This window comes from Coregonus clupeaformis, chromosome 33, assembly GCF_020615455.1.
Source record: "Coregonus clupeaformis isolate EN_2021a chromosome 33, ASM2061545v1, whole genome shotgun sequence".
NCBI classification, from domain to species: Eukaryota; Metazoa; Chordata; class Actinopteri; order Salmoniformes; family Salmonidae; genus Coregonus; species Coregonus clupeaformis.
The window spans coordinates 12,763,623-12,780,599 of NC_059224.1; the positions used below are offsets into that span (position 1 = coordinate 12,763,623).

Genomic DNA, 16,977 nt, shown 5'->3' on the forward strand with positions numbered 1-16,977 from the left:
CCTCTTCCCCTATTCCTATGTAATTCCTCCAGATAACCCTACAGTATAGAGAAGACACCGACGAACACCAGGAGCTAGGTGGTGGTGGTAGTAGTCGTAGTAGTTACTAAAGAGCTGCTCCTTGCCTAGCAGAGACACTAATGTACTGCTCCCATGGGCCGAGAGAGAGCAGCTATAAGGTATACACTAGCATACACAACACATTATGGGCCAAGTTTACTCAGTGTCTGCATCTCTGTAAAGTTTTCGCAGCTGTTATTTCACAGAGTTTGCAGCTTTAATAAAACGGATGCAAACAGTTAGGAGCTCTTACCCAACGTCTCTTAAATTCAACCAGCTAACATTACAGAATAGGATGTGAGAAGGGATGTCGACAGAAATACTATAACCAGCCTCACAGCAGGCTGTGTGTAAAGTATGTGTGTGAGTGTGTTTGAAAAGACCGATCAGATGACCTATTGGTGTTTTTTTAATTGCCGATTTGTATACGAGTGTTTGCTCTCTCTTCATTTGACATTTGAGAGCATATTTTTTTGTGAGTTGTGTTTTTGGAGGGATTGATTGATTGACTAGGTTTTCTGTTTCTTTTCTCAGCTCATTTATTTTTGACCCATCCAGACTATTAGGACTAGAATGAGAATGCAGGATTGGACATTGACGATGTCATCAGAGATCCAGATGGGAGCTAGGTTAGCTGTTCCAGAGCCATACTGCTTTGAACTGTTCCAATGGCACTCTGTTCCATTCACTGGGAAGACTTCCATTTGGCTACCTGTGCAGATACACTTCCTGTTGAATCTTGACTCTTTCTGATATCATTCTGATCCTGCTTCAGTCTAGAGGTGTGAGGGGCTTCTGTCCTGTTTCAAATGAAATTGGTCTTTGTTTTGGTCCTACCCACTCTCCTCATTATCATGGAATGTCTTTATTTCTCCCCAATGTTCTGAACTTTGCACCCTGTTGAAGGGCTTCCTCGTCAGTCTCAGTTTGTGGCCAGAATCTGGTGTGATTTCCAGAGTCATTGACATCTATTTAATGTATATCTATGGCTCTGGTCTGTTTTGACAAAGGAGTGAGCTAAAGAAGAAACAGACTGGCATCCAGGTTAGCTGATACCTTCGCATCCTTCATGGCTTCAAATTAAATCAATGAATGGTCTTCACTACAGAGAAATCAAAAGTTGTCATGCCATTTCAGAGTTTAGGGTCAAAGGACATGACAAGGCCACTAAAACTGGGTCTTGGAGGGCCAACATCCCACTGGTTGCCTAGCTACCATTCACCCCAGAGACCAACCACTCTTCTCCCATCTCCTTGTATGAGAGGAAGAGTTGTCAAGCTTTTTATTGGATGTTCCAGTCGGTTTCTTGCTCTTTAGTTACACTGATCTAGGATCAGTTTACCTTGTCCAAATCCTAAACTTCACCACTTCACCATTAGTGATGGGGGATGCAAACTGACCTTACCTCAGTGGGCATCTACTCTTCTTACCACTCCACTCGGGGACCCCACACACTGTCCCCACCCTGGACCAGCTAAAGGCGGGCTCTGTTTGTTTATTGCGGTGACTAGCCCTGGGCCCCTCCAATCTATAAGGTGTGCTAAGGGACGAGAGAACGGTCTTTTTGCATGTCAGAGTTGTGTTCCCCTGCCCCTCTTCCCCTGCTCCTCTTCCTCTGTCTCTTCTTCCCCTGCCCCTCTTCCTCTGTCTCCTCTTTTTGATTTCAATCTGTCCGACAATATCTTTTATTTAATGTGGGAAAAGTACACAAATAAATTATTCGATTTTTTTAATGCTGTAAGATGAATTGGTTGTCTGATGGTTATCTTGGTTCCAAAGAATGCAAACAGCACATTTGAAAAATTGTAAAGTACTGCAATGTATTACATGATTAGGTATGTTGTCTTCCAACCGTGTTTAGCAATAGAAACAAAAATAGTGAACCCTTCCCACAAACAGATCATCCTGGGTAAAGGATAGCTTTATTGGTAAACACTACACATTTGGTATCTATAGAAAGAAAGCCCAAAATGTGACCATTTTACAGAAGAACCCATACATGACATTATTATTGCATATTCACAGGCAATATATCTCAAGCAACCTACCAGGAGATGATCATGCAAAATGTGACACATTTCAAACTTGAATGGCTACTATACAATGCAAGATTACTTCATTACATTGAATTACATTTTTCAAAGCACCTTTGATATTTAGTGCTAAAATGCAGACAATAGATGCATCAACCACAGAAATGAATAAATATATGAATTTGGATCCCAACGGCATCAACCAGGGGGAATGTAAACCTGTCAACATTTCTCCTTAGAGTTTTGGCTTTCACCTGCTCAGTTCTTTCAGGTTCCAGTGCAAATTAAGAAAAATTGATTGTTAGGCAGTTAGGAGAAAAAACAGTGGTCTCCCTTTTAAAAATCCCTCAGCATGGCTATGGATGTAATGATTCTGAATGACTTGGACTTTCTGTAGAGTAGGCTGTTCAATAGTAAATAATATAGAGATTATTAAATAAGCATTAGCTTTGTATATACAGTTATGGAAGAGGTTGCTTGCCACGCACTGGAGGAAAAACAACATTTTCAGGAGGAGCAACAATGGAAATATCCGTTTTCTGTAACTGTACACACACAGAGAGCTGGTTCCTGCTGAATGCTTTTGAAGGAGAATGATATTCCTTTGGCCTTAAACAATCGACAAGGCTGAATCAAGCAATGGCTGTCATTAATGCACACTGGTGCCGACAGCTTATGTTTTTTCAGTGTCTATGATGTGTTATGTACACTATAGTGTGTGACAATCTTACTCCAGTAACCATAAGTGTATCTCTATAGCCTGAAGTGGCTTCATTTCTGAAGTTGCTTCCTAAATGTAGAAAAGGAGACAAGAAGAGGAAGCCACTTTAGACTATTGAAATACACCCCTCGTCAGCTATATAAACAGAGAGCCTGTTAAATGCCATGGAATCTGCTCTAGCCCTTTTATGACATAGAAAGTAATTGAAAAAGAGGCTTCAGGACACAGACATTCTTGTATGCTCCACACAGTGTTGGTTTAAAGGATCTCAAACACATTGTGGATCATACAAGAATGTCAATAGCCTGGAGTTTATTTTTCAAATATTGTATTGTTTTTCCTCTATGCACTTGTAATTACATAGGTGTTAAAATGTTCAACCCTGTTTTACATGTCAAATACCCATCAGTCTTGTCGGTAAGACAGTCAAATACTCTCTGATGAATCATAGCCAATTGGCCCACAGTGATTGGAGTTGTGGTAGTCATGGAGATGTGATGACGACGACGCGGGCCGAGTTTAATCAGTTACAGGCACAGGGCTGTGGGTGGGATCAGAACTCGTCCTCAGAGCTGTCAGCCAATAGCATCGCTTGATCCTGCCCATTGCTGTTTGGCTCCCTGGGTTGCTGAAGACAGACGGCAAATACCAAAAGTCAGGATATTCATTACATGGAGTTAAAGGTTGTATAAAGATCAATAAGTCCATCTCCTTTCTTTCATCTGCACTGATGTGAAAGAAACTGTCCAATGTCTTTCAAATCAGTACAGATGAGGAAGCCACTTTTACATTTTATGTCAATTAGGAGACGCTCTTATCCAGAGCGACTTACAGTTAGTGCATAAATTATTCTTTTTTATTTTCATACTGGCCTGAGCATGGCATGGCATACTGGCCCTCTACCAACTGAGTTACCTCCCTGCCGGCCATTCCCTCCCCTACCCTGGACGACGCTGGGCCAATTGTGCGCCGCCCCATTGGTCTCCCGGTTGCGGCCGGCTACAGCAGAGCCTGGATTCGAACCAGGATCTCTAGTGACACAGCTAGCACTGCGATGCAGTGCCTTAGACCACTGCGCCACTCGGGAGGCTTCAAACTACTAGTTAGCGTATTTCTATTAACCTCCGTGTGCCTGGCCTTCCTCCTACGCTGGTGTTTGAAGCTGTTCCTCCTCTTACGGTGGATCATCCTGATGCTGTAAAGGGCCCCAACGATGAGCAGGGCCCCCATGATGCCAATGCCCACCGGGGCCAACATCCCAGACATATACCCTGCCTGGAGGGAGAGGGGACATGGGTGAGGGACAGGGGTGAAAGATAGGGGCGGGTGAGGGACAAGAGCAGGGAGGAGAAAGTAGCGGCACACAGAGGAAATACAGACCAGTCGTAGACCACAGTGTATTAGAGTTAACTCTTTCAGTAGTTTTTTGGACTAACTTAAGGGTAATAGGGGTCAATATTATCCCTGCTACATAGCCAAACAGCCCAAAGGACCACACTTTCTAACAGTTCTTTATAATGAGGATAGTATGGTTCTGTCATGGCCGTAGTATGGTTCTGTCATGACCATTAAGGGCAATCTTACCTTTTCTCTGATCAGTTCCACCCAGCTACGCACTGAAGAAAAGGAGGAAGAGTGGCTTTGAAGCACATTGAACCCACACAAGGGATTGTAACACACTATTTCAATTACACTTCTTTCCTAATATCCAAATATCTCATATTTGATGGCCACAAAGAGCCAAAGTCAGTTTTATGTGTGCATGCATTCGTGTGTGTGTCTCCTCTCACTCAGGCCCTGATTGTGCTGCACCCAGACAGGAGGCGGAGGGATGAGGCTGTAGGGAGGTCGAGTGGGGGCTGGCATAGGGGTCTCATTCAGATCCTCTTCGCTGTCCTCTTCCTCTGACTCCTCCGTGTTCTCATCCTCCTCTGGCTCCTCTACAGGAAGAAAATAACAAAAACAGCTGATGCAACTTCCTGTCAATTTGAACTGTGAACTTTCATCTTTACACTGTGTAAACAATGTGTGTACATTAGTGTATTATGTGTGTGTGTTAGTGTGACTCTCCTACCTTCAGACTCCAGTTCCTCCAGACCTGATTTGGCCACAGGCAGATTGGTTGTCTTGGTGACCGTTGTCATGGTGGTCTGCTGGGAGGCGGTGCTTGTAGGGTTGGGTTCGGAGGTGGGCAGGGTTTCCTCTGGGTTCTGTATGGTCTCACTGCCACCTAAAAATAACCATCACAGCTGGATCAATATTGTGGATATAGTGAAGTATAGCATCAACACCTAGCCCTTAGACACTACTGTAGAAACTTCTAGACCTGAACGGATCGGATGAGTGTAAGCAATATGGTGAAAAAATGAGGACGAATGGAAGAATGAAGAGGAAGATTAAGAAGGAAGAAGTCACCTGTGTCAGACTGGTCTACTGGCTGTTCTGTCTCTGTCTCTGAAGGGGGGGGGTCTATGGGTGGACCAGAGGGGCTGATAGGCTCAGAGATCTCAGCCCCGGATGTCTGCCATGGCGACGTCCAATCTGGTAGCACCGGGGGTGGGACACGGGATGGCCCCGTGTCACCTGTGTCCACCTGGTCGAACTCCACCTCTGACAGCAGCATCCCCGTGGTAGCCATGGAGACAGACGGCTGTGAGTTGCCGGGCGTGAGAGTGGCCGTCACTACCCCCGCCCCTTCAGGTGTGATATCATCAAAGGGCTCGAAGATGAGAGGGAGGTCCTCCGATGACATCGTGCCCTCTGTGGATGCGTCCTGCAAGGGAGGGGCACTGGCATCCACGGCTGTTAGTAAAATACACACACACACACACACACACCGACAGATGTTGGGTCAGGACTCACTGATGGTCCATAGGCAATTCGTATTGGCTCAGTGACTGCTAGAGATCAGCCTGTGACTAGAAACATGACGGTATGTACTGGTGAGCGGAGAGGAGTTTTAGACCCATAGCTCTGCTTCCAGTTCTCAACTACATTCTAACTGCTCTGCTCACAAATACATGTTTTATAAATCCCATTTCACATACCATAACCATGGATAGAATCCACCATATGTTGCAGCTTTCTGGGACAGGTTATTCTTGTAATTGTTGATGAAGATTCAATCAAAATGTTTATTTCTGCATCTCTTTCAGTCATGTACTAAAGTTGAAAACATTATTTTAGCCAGGTTGAAAAGGGCATTCCAAAAAGAAAATCCTTCTTTTTACATACTACTCATCAAGGTAGCTTGGTTTCCCTGTAGGGAAGCTTCATGTCCCCAAAGGGAAGCTTGAACACACATACACACACACACACACAAATATATGCACGCACGCACACATCCCAGAGGGACGCTAACAGGCTGCCTGTAGAGCTAACAGACAATCCTTAGAGGGACGCCAGACAGGCAGGAACAGTCAGGAACACATATTGGCTCAGACAGACTGCTCTAATCCACTATTCTACTGCATCACACAGTAATAACCTGCCTGGCTGGCCTTGCCAGTGCCTAGGTCTTTACTGTTCCTCTCTGAATGAGGGAGGGAGATAGAGATGAAGGGTGAGTGAATTCCCCAGAGACTTGTATAACAGTCCCTGTCATTGCTGTCTCCTGGCAGTCATGTGGGGTTTATTTCCACCGTCAGAAATAGAAAGTAATTAGACTGCTTCCCTGGGTCCCTGCCTGCTAGGATTCAAAGTGAAGCGTGGAAAACCAAGCACACGGCTCTCCCCACCGTCCCCCGATCATCAAAGGAGATCTCTGCAGCTAGACGTGTCACTTTCATTTCCCTTCCCTTTTTAATGAAACCTAGTGAAACCCAGCGAAAGGCAAATGGGCAACCCGTGTAATGGAAGTCTATGGTGTGACACAATGACGGATAGAGCAGAACCTTACCTTGTTGTGAGGCAGAGCAAGTGTGTTGGAGTGTGCATGTGCAAAAACCCAACATAGAATGTGGCCCTCAAGTGCATCTGTAGAGTAGACTCACTCCAGGTGGCTGAGTTCCCAGTGGCTCTCTAACATATCCAGTATGTACTCATTGGACTATAGCATACTGCATACTCACCCCCATTTTGCTGTAGTGTTTCAGTCCAGAGGCTGTCAGGGTCATCCTGTCTGGAGGATCCTGTCAGGGCTGGTCCAAGGTCAGGCAGGAGGGGGTCTGGGAGAGCAGGTGCTGTCTCTCCATCTTGGGGCTGTGGAGTTGCAGGGCCAGCGGCCTCCAGACCACTAGGGGGAAGTGATTGAGCTTCTCCTCTGGATCCCCATACTGACGGAGGGATGGAGGTCAAAGGGGAGTTTGTAAGGATACTATGGGGAGATGAGGAGCTCGGTCTGGTCGTCTCTGTCTCCTGCACCAGAAGAGGAGCTCTGAGGTCGGGCAAGCTCTCTCTGAGTTCCCCTTCCTTTCCTCCATGGAGATCTGGCCTCTCTTCCAGGATGAGGTCTCTTCTCTCCCCAGCAAGGTGCGTCCCTGTCTGGCTGTCTATTTCTGGGGCTCTGGCTGCGCTGGAGGCACCATGTAAAGCAGCTCTGGGTGTGTTCATGGCCACTGTCATCCCTTGCTTCTCTCCTAGGGAAGCTAACATGGCCCCAGTGGTGATAGTAGGTACATCCTCCATAGGATCCTCTTCGGGCCCTACTCTCATCTCTTTATCTGTGTACAGTTCTGGAGCTTCTACAGGCTGTCTGTGAGTCTCCTTCCCCTCAGAGAGGCTCTCAAAGGCAGCCCCTGTCTCTGCCTCCCTCCCCTGGCTCTCAGCCCCTCCCGGTCCAGATATACCCTCATGACTGTCCACGTTTCGTGCCTTCGTCACCGCCTCTATCCCCGCTGGTTTGCGTCCCCCCACATCTGGGCCAGTGCCTCCCCCTGCGCCAACATTCTCTGATAGTTCAGTCCAGCTGCCGGTCATGTGTTCTGCCATCCCATAGGACAGTCTGCCGGGATCAGAGGGCCCAGATTGGACACTTGTTGATGTGACACTGACAGGTGTTGCTGGTGTTACACAGGGCTCTCCCTCCATTGGCTCCCCGGCTTGTCCATCACAGACCCTGTCCTGTGAGGTGGGTGCGTAGTCTTGGAGGGGCGGGACTGGGGTGCTGTAGACACAGAGACAGACCCCTACCAATAGGAGGTGATGGAGAGTCACAGGGAAGACCATCTCTCCCATCTCTCACCACAAAGTAAACATGGAGACGGAGAGAGGGGTCGCAGTGGCTAGAAGAGAGTGGTCAGTTGACGGGGGCAGGTCACACCCAAATGGTCTGGAGATTCAGCTGAGGAAAGAATTTCACCACTTATTTATTGCTGAACTCTAACCTACGATAACTGAGGCTGAGGATTATATTAGCTTTTGTGTAAGCCTTTCCTTTGATGTTGCAGTCTGGCAGTTTCGTGGAAAATGTGGACTTTCGAGCCCTCTCTCCGTCTATTGTACTTCTACTCCATACACACACGCACACACACACACACACACACACACACACACACACACACACACACGCACACACCAGTGTTAATTTGTATATTAGATTTAGTCTAGTCTTAAGGCTTAGTCACATTTTGTCATTTGAATAATGATTTAGTCTAGTTATTGTCAAAGTGACTAAAACAGTGGGCCATTTTAGTCAACTAAATGCCCTTTCATTTTAGTCACATCACATTTGTATTGAGTCATTAACCCTGCAGGGGTATTCAACTCTTACCCTACGAGGTCCGGAGCCTGCCGGATAATTAATTGCGCCCACCTGGTGTCCCAGGTCTAAATCAGTCCCTGATTAGACAGGAATAATGAAAAAACGCAGTGGAACTGGCTTCGAGGTCCAGAGTTGAGTTTGAGGGATATAGTAACAAAATGTGTACAAACAGACAGCCTTGTCCTAACAACATATTTTTCTGAATAACATCCTATTCTCCTCCAAACAGCAGAAATATGACAAACATATATAAGAAAATATAAGAATTATCTGGCCATGTAAATTCCTACATCAGCCTACATAGATATTACACATTACATACAAAACAAACAGACACACACACAGAGAGAGAGAGAGAGAGAGAGAGAGAGAGAGAGAGAGAGAGAGAGAGAGAGAGAGAGAGAGAGAGAGAGAGAGAGAGAGAGAGAGAGAGAGAGAGAGAGAGAGAGAGAGAGAGAGAGAGAGAGAGAGAGAGAGAGAGAGAGAGAGAGAGAGAGAGAGAGAGAGAGAGAGAGAGAGAGAGAGAGAGAGAGAGAGAGAGAGAGAGAGAGAGAGAGAGAGAGAGAGAGAGAGAGAGAGAGAGAGAGAGAGAGAGAGAGAGAGAGAGAGAGAGAGAGAGAGAGAGAGAGAGAGAGAGAGAGAGAGAGAGAGAGAGAGAGAGAGAGAGAGAGAGAGAGAGAGAGAGAAGCACAATCACCAGATGGTGCCGCAAAGTATTGCCATTGTCATCAACGTTCCACAGACACCGCAGCTACATTGGTGTCTAACACTAGAACGGGGGCTAATGACTTTGAATGGGAGATAATGACTGTTGCGCCCAGTGATGTGGTTGAGTCACTACATTTCTAGTCTGAATCGAGTCCCAAGTCCCCTGTGCTCGAGTCCAAGTTCGAGTCACCAATGGTCGAGTCACGAATCGGGTCACGAGTCGCTATGGCTAAAGTCCAAGTCCCTATGCTTAGTCCTGGTCCAGTCTGAGTCACTGGGTCCCCATTAACTCAACATAAAGTTATGTTTGTTCTACAAAGCATATTTCTATCTGAACGTTCCAAAACGTTACGTCCTGCTGAATGCACCCCAGGTTGTTAGCTATGGCTAGCTAATGAGGTAAAATGACTGAACAAGATGTAGCCTAAATAAATGGTTGATGGTCCGGTCCGCAAGTAGCCTAGTTTTATAATAGGCCTGCGATATGCTTTATGAATATAAATTGCGGCCCACCAATGCACGATAGAAAGGAAAAAACTTAGCGCCTGGCAATGAAATGCAGTGGGGAAAGTGGGAGGGTTGAGCGAGACTACAAATTCAAAGACAGCCTACTTTTCTATACTCAAGAGAGTGAAAAACATAGCTAGACTGTTGTTTTACTATTAAACTCAATGCTGCTATTGTTTTTAATTTCTTAAAGCAGCTTGTGTTTCTTAACCAGGCAAAGGATAGCTAACTAGAAGGCTGGTGGTGACTGGTTAGCTATGGGGAAGCAAGAGACTAATCTGCGCGATGTGTATAATCGAAAGCGGAGCCTCTCTGTCTGTCTGCCCACACTCATCGCTTGCTCCCCCGCAGCTCAGCAGCTGATGTAGACTGTGTGTGCCGGGTGTGGTGCCTCCTTCCCACTGCTGAACACAACTGCGCTGTGCATCTGTGCTGCTAATATGAAATGTGTTATCACTGAAAAGCTCTCAATCTCTCCAAAAATGATTGTCCAGTCCACTTAGTAGTCAAGTCACAGAGATAATTTTGTCTTGTCTCGTTTTAGTCAACTGAAATTAAAAATCATTTTCTGGGTCTATTTAGTCAGTTATAGTCTTGTCAATTGCCACTGAAAAACAGGTGTTTGACAAATATGTGTCACTATTTTCATTTACGAAATTAACACTGACACACACACACACACACACAGTCAGTACAGCCTGACACAGCAAACCCTTGCATTGCACAAATAACTATAAATAGCAGGTTCTCTCCAGAACTACTCAGTCCTGTTCAGTTGGACTCTGCAGGTAATTTCTTTTAGATAGATAATAACATGTTTCAGTTAGTGCATTTTCATATACAATGTACCATACAAATAGATAATACCATTATAATAACAGAAAGAACACATTCAAATACCAAGTGATGAAGAGAATAGGATACTGCACCAATACTTTGGTAATCTGCAAGTGGCATTTTTCTTGGCAAATGGAGTTGACTTGTAAACAGAGAATTCTGTTCCCATTGGGTTGCCTGGAAGACACCCTGCTTGCCTCAGATTCCCTGTGTTGCTGCAGTGTGTCAGCAGCCTGGTCTCATAGACTAGACGTAACATAGTAAATGTAAATCCAGTTCACCAAATTAGTATTTTTATTATTTTTTTATTTAACCTTTATTTAACCAGGTAAGCCAGTTGAGAACAAGTTCTCATTTACATTTTTTAGCTACTTTGCAACACTTAGCATGTTAGCTAACCTTTCCCTAACCCTAACCTTAACCCTTTAACCTAACTCATAACCCTAACCTTAACACTAACCCTTAACCCTAACCCCTAGCCTAGCTAATGTTAGCCACCTAGCTAACGTTACAAAATCAAATTGAATTCGTAACATTTTAAACGTTTTGTAAATTCGAAATATATTGTACATTTAGCATATTCCTAACATATCATACGAATTGTAATTTGTCACATATATGAAATGGATGATAGCCATCCAAAAATTAATACATACCATACGAAACATAACATATCATACTAAATGGTGTGTCTCTGATTTATGTACACAATAATACAAAATGCTCTGAGAGCAGGTTGGTGTTAGACGTCAGACAGGCGTTTCACAGACATCAACGTCAAACCCTGACACACATACACACACACACACACACACATTTGACATTTTAGTAGCATATGCGCTTATCCAGAGCGACTTCCAGTTAGTGCATTGCACACACACACACACACTTACTCTAACAAACACTACCGATCCCCAGCTGAACATCGCTAATCAATGTACTCAACAAGAGTCAAGAGAGCCGCCTGCTGCTTGACACCCACAATACCAGTTATGAACCAATTATGAGGATTAAAATAGACCTCCGTCCGGTAAACAAACATCATCATCCAGACCCACGCCACGCCACTGCGGCGTAGACATAACCCGCTTTAGTGTACAGAATCATTGCCAAGAGATCTAAGTAGCCTACTCTTCTAGTGCATTAAAATCCGTGTATTCATATGTGCGTTTGTGACTATGCCACATTGGCTTCAGTAGAGACGGTGCTTCTCTTCTTAGAAGCCTGTCATGAACCATATTGTTCTATCAATAGATAATTTTTTACATTTTAAACAAATCGAAACAAATGGGTTATGTTAGATGAAAAGTCATAAGGAAAAGATGCACAGTATAATGCATTGTCCTTACCTGCCAGAGTCGTAGACAGGAATGATGTTTACCTCATTGCACAGGGCGGTATGTATTTTCCCCCTGCCTTTCCTTTAAACAACGGGTTCTATATTACAACTGTACCAATATCATATCAATAAGCTGCCTCTATCGATCCGGAAGCAAGCTTAAGGAATAGCCTAGTCTTTATTAATGTGCTGATCACACAATGTAGGCTACGCTTCCGAGAGCGTGTGCATGCGCGCGCCTCTGAACTGGCAGAATGCCTCGATCTGCGCTGTGATTGAGCGCATGTAGAGATATGATTTATGAAGAACGTTCAGTAATATTTAATGTCGAATGCGTTGCATAACATGCAATTGTTTTAGTGTGGGGAAAAAATCTGTAGAACCTCAGATTTTGTTTTTTCCGAGGTGGTGCTGAATGGACAGCTCCTTGGTTCTGAAACCTGTGTTATAATAATAATAATAATAATAATAATAATAATAATAATGTTGTTTTGTGCTGTGCTGTGTTGTGCGTCTTAGAAAGTGAATTGGCCTATGGCAATTAATAGATTCCTTGAAGATAAATGTGAAATCTAAAAATGTAAGTAAATGACATGATTATTTTTTCTGTCAGACTACCTGTCTCTCTAGTCGATGCATCACTTCATGGCAAATAAAGAAAACACCGAATTTCTCTCCTTTCATTTCATACTTTTTGAACGATCTATAAAGAACATGAAATTGATTGCATAATCTATTGCCCAAACAATTTAATGTTCTTTATAGATCGTTCAAATGTTCTTTATAGATCGTTCAAATTTTCAGTGAATATCTAGTGTGTAGAAATACCTTTTATAAATATTTGGATATGAGTAGTATAGACCGTGATGTATTTCTATTGTGCGTGTGAATAATAACATAAAAGTACAATTGCATAAACTAATTTACAGCAGGGACAAACTATTTTTAATCAGGCGAGTTCCCAGACGTCATTCCTCAAACTGAAAGAAAGGACCCAGGAATTAATGTATTTGCGCTTGCATGTTGTATATTGGAAACGATTAAGTAAATATAAAAGGTAAAAATGCCCTTGTTTGAAGGGTTGGGGAGTGGAGGGGAGAAAACTGCAGTCGTCATTGATTTAGGAGCAGCCTACACAAAGTAAGTATTTAGCTAGCTAGTTAGATATGTTGTTAGCTAGCAGAGCTAACAACATTGGCCACTGCCAGTCACAACTGCTAAGTACTGAACATCAGAGGTTTAAGCAAATATAAACCGACTATCCTATGTTTAAAGCGCGTTATTTAGTTAGTCAAAATGTGTTAAATATGTGTTTTGCTGAAAAAGGGCTAGCAATGTTAACGTAAACTAGCTGGCTAATGTTAGATTCGTTTGGGCTGGGCTGGGGAAGATCATATGAGAATCAGACACACATTGGGTCACACTAAGGCCCTTTGCCAATGAATGTGTAATAATGAGGATTGAGTACTGTCTGACAAGTGTAAATTATTTCACCCATCACAAACTAAATGGTTCTGTATGATGATGCAGATGTGGCTTTGCTGGAGAAACGGGGCCCAGGTTCATCATTCCTAGTGAGATCCAGAAGCCTGGACAACAGCAGGTTAGTGAGCGAATTAATGACTAGTGCTCTTTAACTTATGGACAGGCAGTAATGAAATCGACTGCATCTTCTTTAACTATTTGTGTGTGTGTGTGTATGAATGAATGACTAGTGCTCTTTAAAGTGGAACTGACAGCGTTAACTACTTTGCAGATATGAAACAAACAGACAATAATAATATCAGTCAAATATATCAAATTCCCACATTATGCTACAAAACCAACGTTATAAGAGGTTTTTCCATGACGTACACTAAGGCATTGTTGGCAGAATAGATGGATGCAGTTCAGTGCATGATTAGTATAATTCACCAATACATTTCTTGGTAGTCCCCAAAATATATCAGGTAGTAAATCACAGCTGGCCTGGTACATTGTTTGCTGCCTCCATTCAGGATGCACTGTTTCAGTTTCAATTACTCAATATTTTTGAAAAAAATTGACGAATGTAACTAAGGCTGGGAATGTCAATACAGTCAAACTAGCAAGGGCAATGATCACAAGTCAGTCATAACGTGGCTAATAGGCTAGCGTATCTATTTATGTAGCAAGCTAAAAACACGGAGCCTAACGTTAGCTAGCTAGCTTGCTGCTAGGAGGATGTCATGTCATTGGAGGAGGGGGTGAGTGAGTGACTTTTCCCCCTCATTGTTTTTCGGTGGCCATACACAGCTAGAGATGCAGGTGTCATTTGGTTAGCTAGCAAGAACTTGAACGACTGTGTTATACAGTTAGCATATCTCTTTCGTTCACAAATTCACCCTGGCTATTTACTCCAACTTCAGAGCACTCTCGTCTGTGTGCCAGAGCGCAGAATAACTGATGAATTTACGAACGCGCAACATCCGCTGAGTATGACCGATGTCAGTAAACGTAGGCAAAGAAAGTAATAGTCACGAACGCTCTAGATTTTGTATTTATTAGGATCCCCATCAGCCGCTGCAAAAGCATCAGCTACTCTTCCTGGTGTCCACATGAAACATGACATAATACATAGTACAGAGCATTATTAGTCAAGGACTGAAATACATACATTTAAAACGTTACATCGTCTACATATCAGTACATACACACAATATCAATCAATTTTCAATCAATCAATTTTATTTTATATAGCCCTTCTTACATCAGCTAATATCTCGAAGTGCTGTACAGAAACCCAGCCTAAAACCCCAAACAGCTAGTAATGCAGGTGTAGAAGCACATAGTACAGTGCAAATTGCAATACAATATATATAAAATGGCTGTCTCTTCACAGTCCCCTTTGTGCAGTAAGGTGTTCTTTTATCTGTTTTTTGAAACTGGTTTTATTGCTAGCTTGACTTACCTGGGGTGGCAGAGAGTTCCATGTAGTCATGGCTCTATTTAATACTGTGTGTTTTCCAGCCTTTGTTCTGGACCTGGGGACTGTGAAGAGACCTCTGGTTGCATGTATTGTGTTGTACTGATGAGTGTTCGAACTGTGTGCCAACTGCTTGAACAGACAGTTCGGTATCTTCAACACATCAATACCTCCCACAAAGACCAATAGTGATGCAGTCAATCTCTCCTCAACTTTGAGCCAGGAGCAACTGACATGCATGTTACTGACACGTTGCCTCCGTGCTGCTTTGTTCTTGACCAACTTCAATTTACCTATGTCCTACTTTGCCTCACATGACCACACAGCTGGGCAGTAGTCCAGGTGTGTCAAAACTAGGGCCTGTAGGACCTGTCTGGTCAACTGAGATTTCAAGAAGGCAGAGCAACGCCCTATCATGGACAGACCTCTTCCCATTTTAGCAACCATTGAGTCGATATGTTTTTACCATGACAGCTTGCTATCTAGGGTTACACCCAGCAGTTTAGTCTCCTCAACTTGCTCAATAGCCACATTATTCAATAATAGATCTAAATGAGGTTTAGCATTGAGCGAGTGATTTGTCCCAAAAATTATGCTTTTAGTTTTTAAGATATTTAGCACCAGCCTATTGCTAGTTACCCATTCTAAGACTGACTAGAGCTCTATGTTAAGTGTCTGTTATTTATTTTACTGTTGCAGCCGACATGTATACTGTTGAGTCGTCAGCGTACAAAGGTTTTATTCAAGGTCAGTGGAAGGTAATTTGTAAATACAGAAAACAATAATGGCCCTATCCGGCTGCCCTGCGGTACACCACACTCAACTGAATTTGCATGAGAGAGGCTTCCATTAACGAAAACCCTCTTTATTCTATTAGATAGGTAACTCTCAATCCATAATAAGGCAGAGGATGCAAATCCAAAACAGCAACATTTTTGGCAGCAATAGGTTATGATCAATGACATCAAAAGCTGCACTGAAGTCTAACAAAATAGCTCCCACAACCTTCTTACTATCAATTTCTTTCAGCCAGTCATCAGTCATTTGTGTCAGTGCCGAACATGTTGAGTACCCTATAAGCATGCTGAAAGTCTGTTGTTAAATGGTTTTCTGTAAAATACATTTGTATTTGATCAAACACCATTTTTTCCAAAAGTTTGCTAAGCACTTGTAACAGGCTGATTGGACGGCTGTTTGAACCATTAAAGGGTGCTCTGATATTCTTGGGTAGCGGAATGACCTTTGCCTCCCTCCAAATCTGAGGGCACACACTTCTTCTAGGCTTAAATTGAAGATGTGGCAGGAGTCACAATTTATTCCGCTACCAACGTCAGCAATTTACCATCCAGGTTGTCGGTACCAGGTGGTTTGTCCTTATTTATAGATAGCAACAATGTTTTCACCTCTTCCACAGCCACTTTGTGGAACTCAACTACAGTGCTTATCTTTCATTATTTGGTCCATTATGCATGAAATGAAGGCTCAGCATTTGTTGTTTGAATGTCATACCTAAGTATGCTAATATTGTCAACAAAAAATTATTAAAGTGGTTGGCAATAATCAAAGAGTTTTGTTATGAACAAGCCATCTGCCTCAATGAAGGATGGAGCTGAGTTTGCTTTTTTGCCTAGAATTTCATTTACAGTACTCCAGAGCTTTTTACTATCAGTCTTTATATCATTTATCTGTGTTCCAAAGTATAGTTTCTTCTTCAAAAATTTAGTTACGTGATTTCTCAATTTACTGTATGTTTGCCAGTCTGCTGTGTTGTCAGACTTATTTGCTATTCCCTTTGCCTCATCCCTCTCAGCCATATAGTTTTTAATTCATCATCTATCCATGGGGATTTGGCAGTTCTAACAGTCAGTTTCTTGATGGGAGCATGCCTATCAGTAACCAGAAGAAGCAGTTTCATAAATGCTTCAAGTGCAGTGTCCGGATGTTCCTCATTACACACATCAGACCAACAAATATTTTTCACATCTTCGACATAGGAATCATTGCAAATCTTCCTACGAGAATAGGCTTTAGGTGAGGCACATGAACCTGTAGCCATATTGCTTCCACATCATCTGACATTAGATCCTCTCTCAGCCTAACATGAAAACAGCCTAACCAGCTCTGCTA

The 16,977-nt window shown here is 43.3% G+C and overlaps 2 protein-coding genes across 2 annotated transcripts in view; one reads left to right on the forward strand and one right to left on the reverse strand.

Moving 5' to 3' along the window:
* Window positions 1-1,965: 1,965 nt before the first annotated feature.
* Window positions 1,966-12,172, reverse strand: LOC121548668 (armadillo-like helical domain-containing protein 4). The gene is made up of 8 exons (XM_041860188.2): window positions 11,917-12,172; window positions 6,885-8,095; window positions 5,230-5,616; window positions 4,889-5,044; window positions 4,605-4,754; window positions 4,399-4,430; window positions 3,937-4,089; window positions 1,966-3,442 (listed from the first exon to the last, which is right to left on the reverse strand). Exons 2-8 carry the CDS (start codon window positions 7,987-7,989, stop codon window positions 3,368-3,370), a joined length of 2,058 nt encoding a protein of 685 aa, XP_041716122.1. The 5' UTR covers window positions 7,990-8,095; window positions 11,917-12,172; the 3' UTR covers window positions 1,966-3,367.
* A 697-nt stretch (window positions 12,173-12,869) lies between these two features.
* LOC121548670 (actin-related protein 10) overlaps window positions 12,870-16,977 on the forward strand; it is a 33,176-nt gene continuing 29,068 nt past the window's right edge. The window contains exons 1-2 of the mRNA XM_041860191.2: window positions 12,870-13,046; window positions 13,437-13,509. Coding sequence (XP_041716125.2) covers window positions 12,970-13,046; window positions 13,437-13,509 — 150 coding nt within the window. The 5' untranslated portion in view covers window positions 12,870-12,969. The remainder of the gene's footprint in view (window positions 13,047-13,436; window positions 13,510-16,977) is intronic.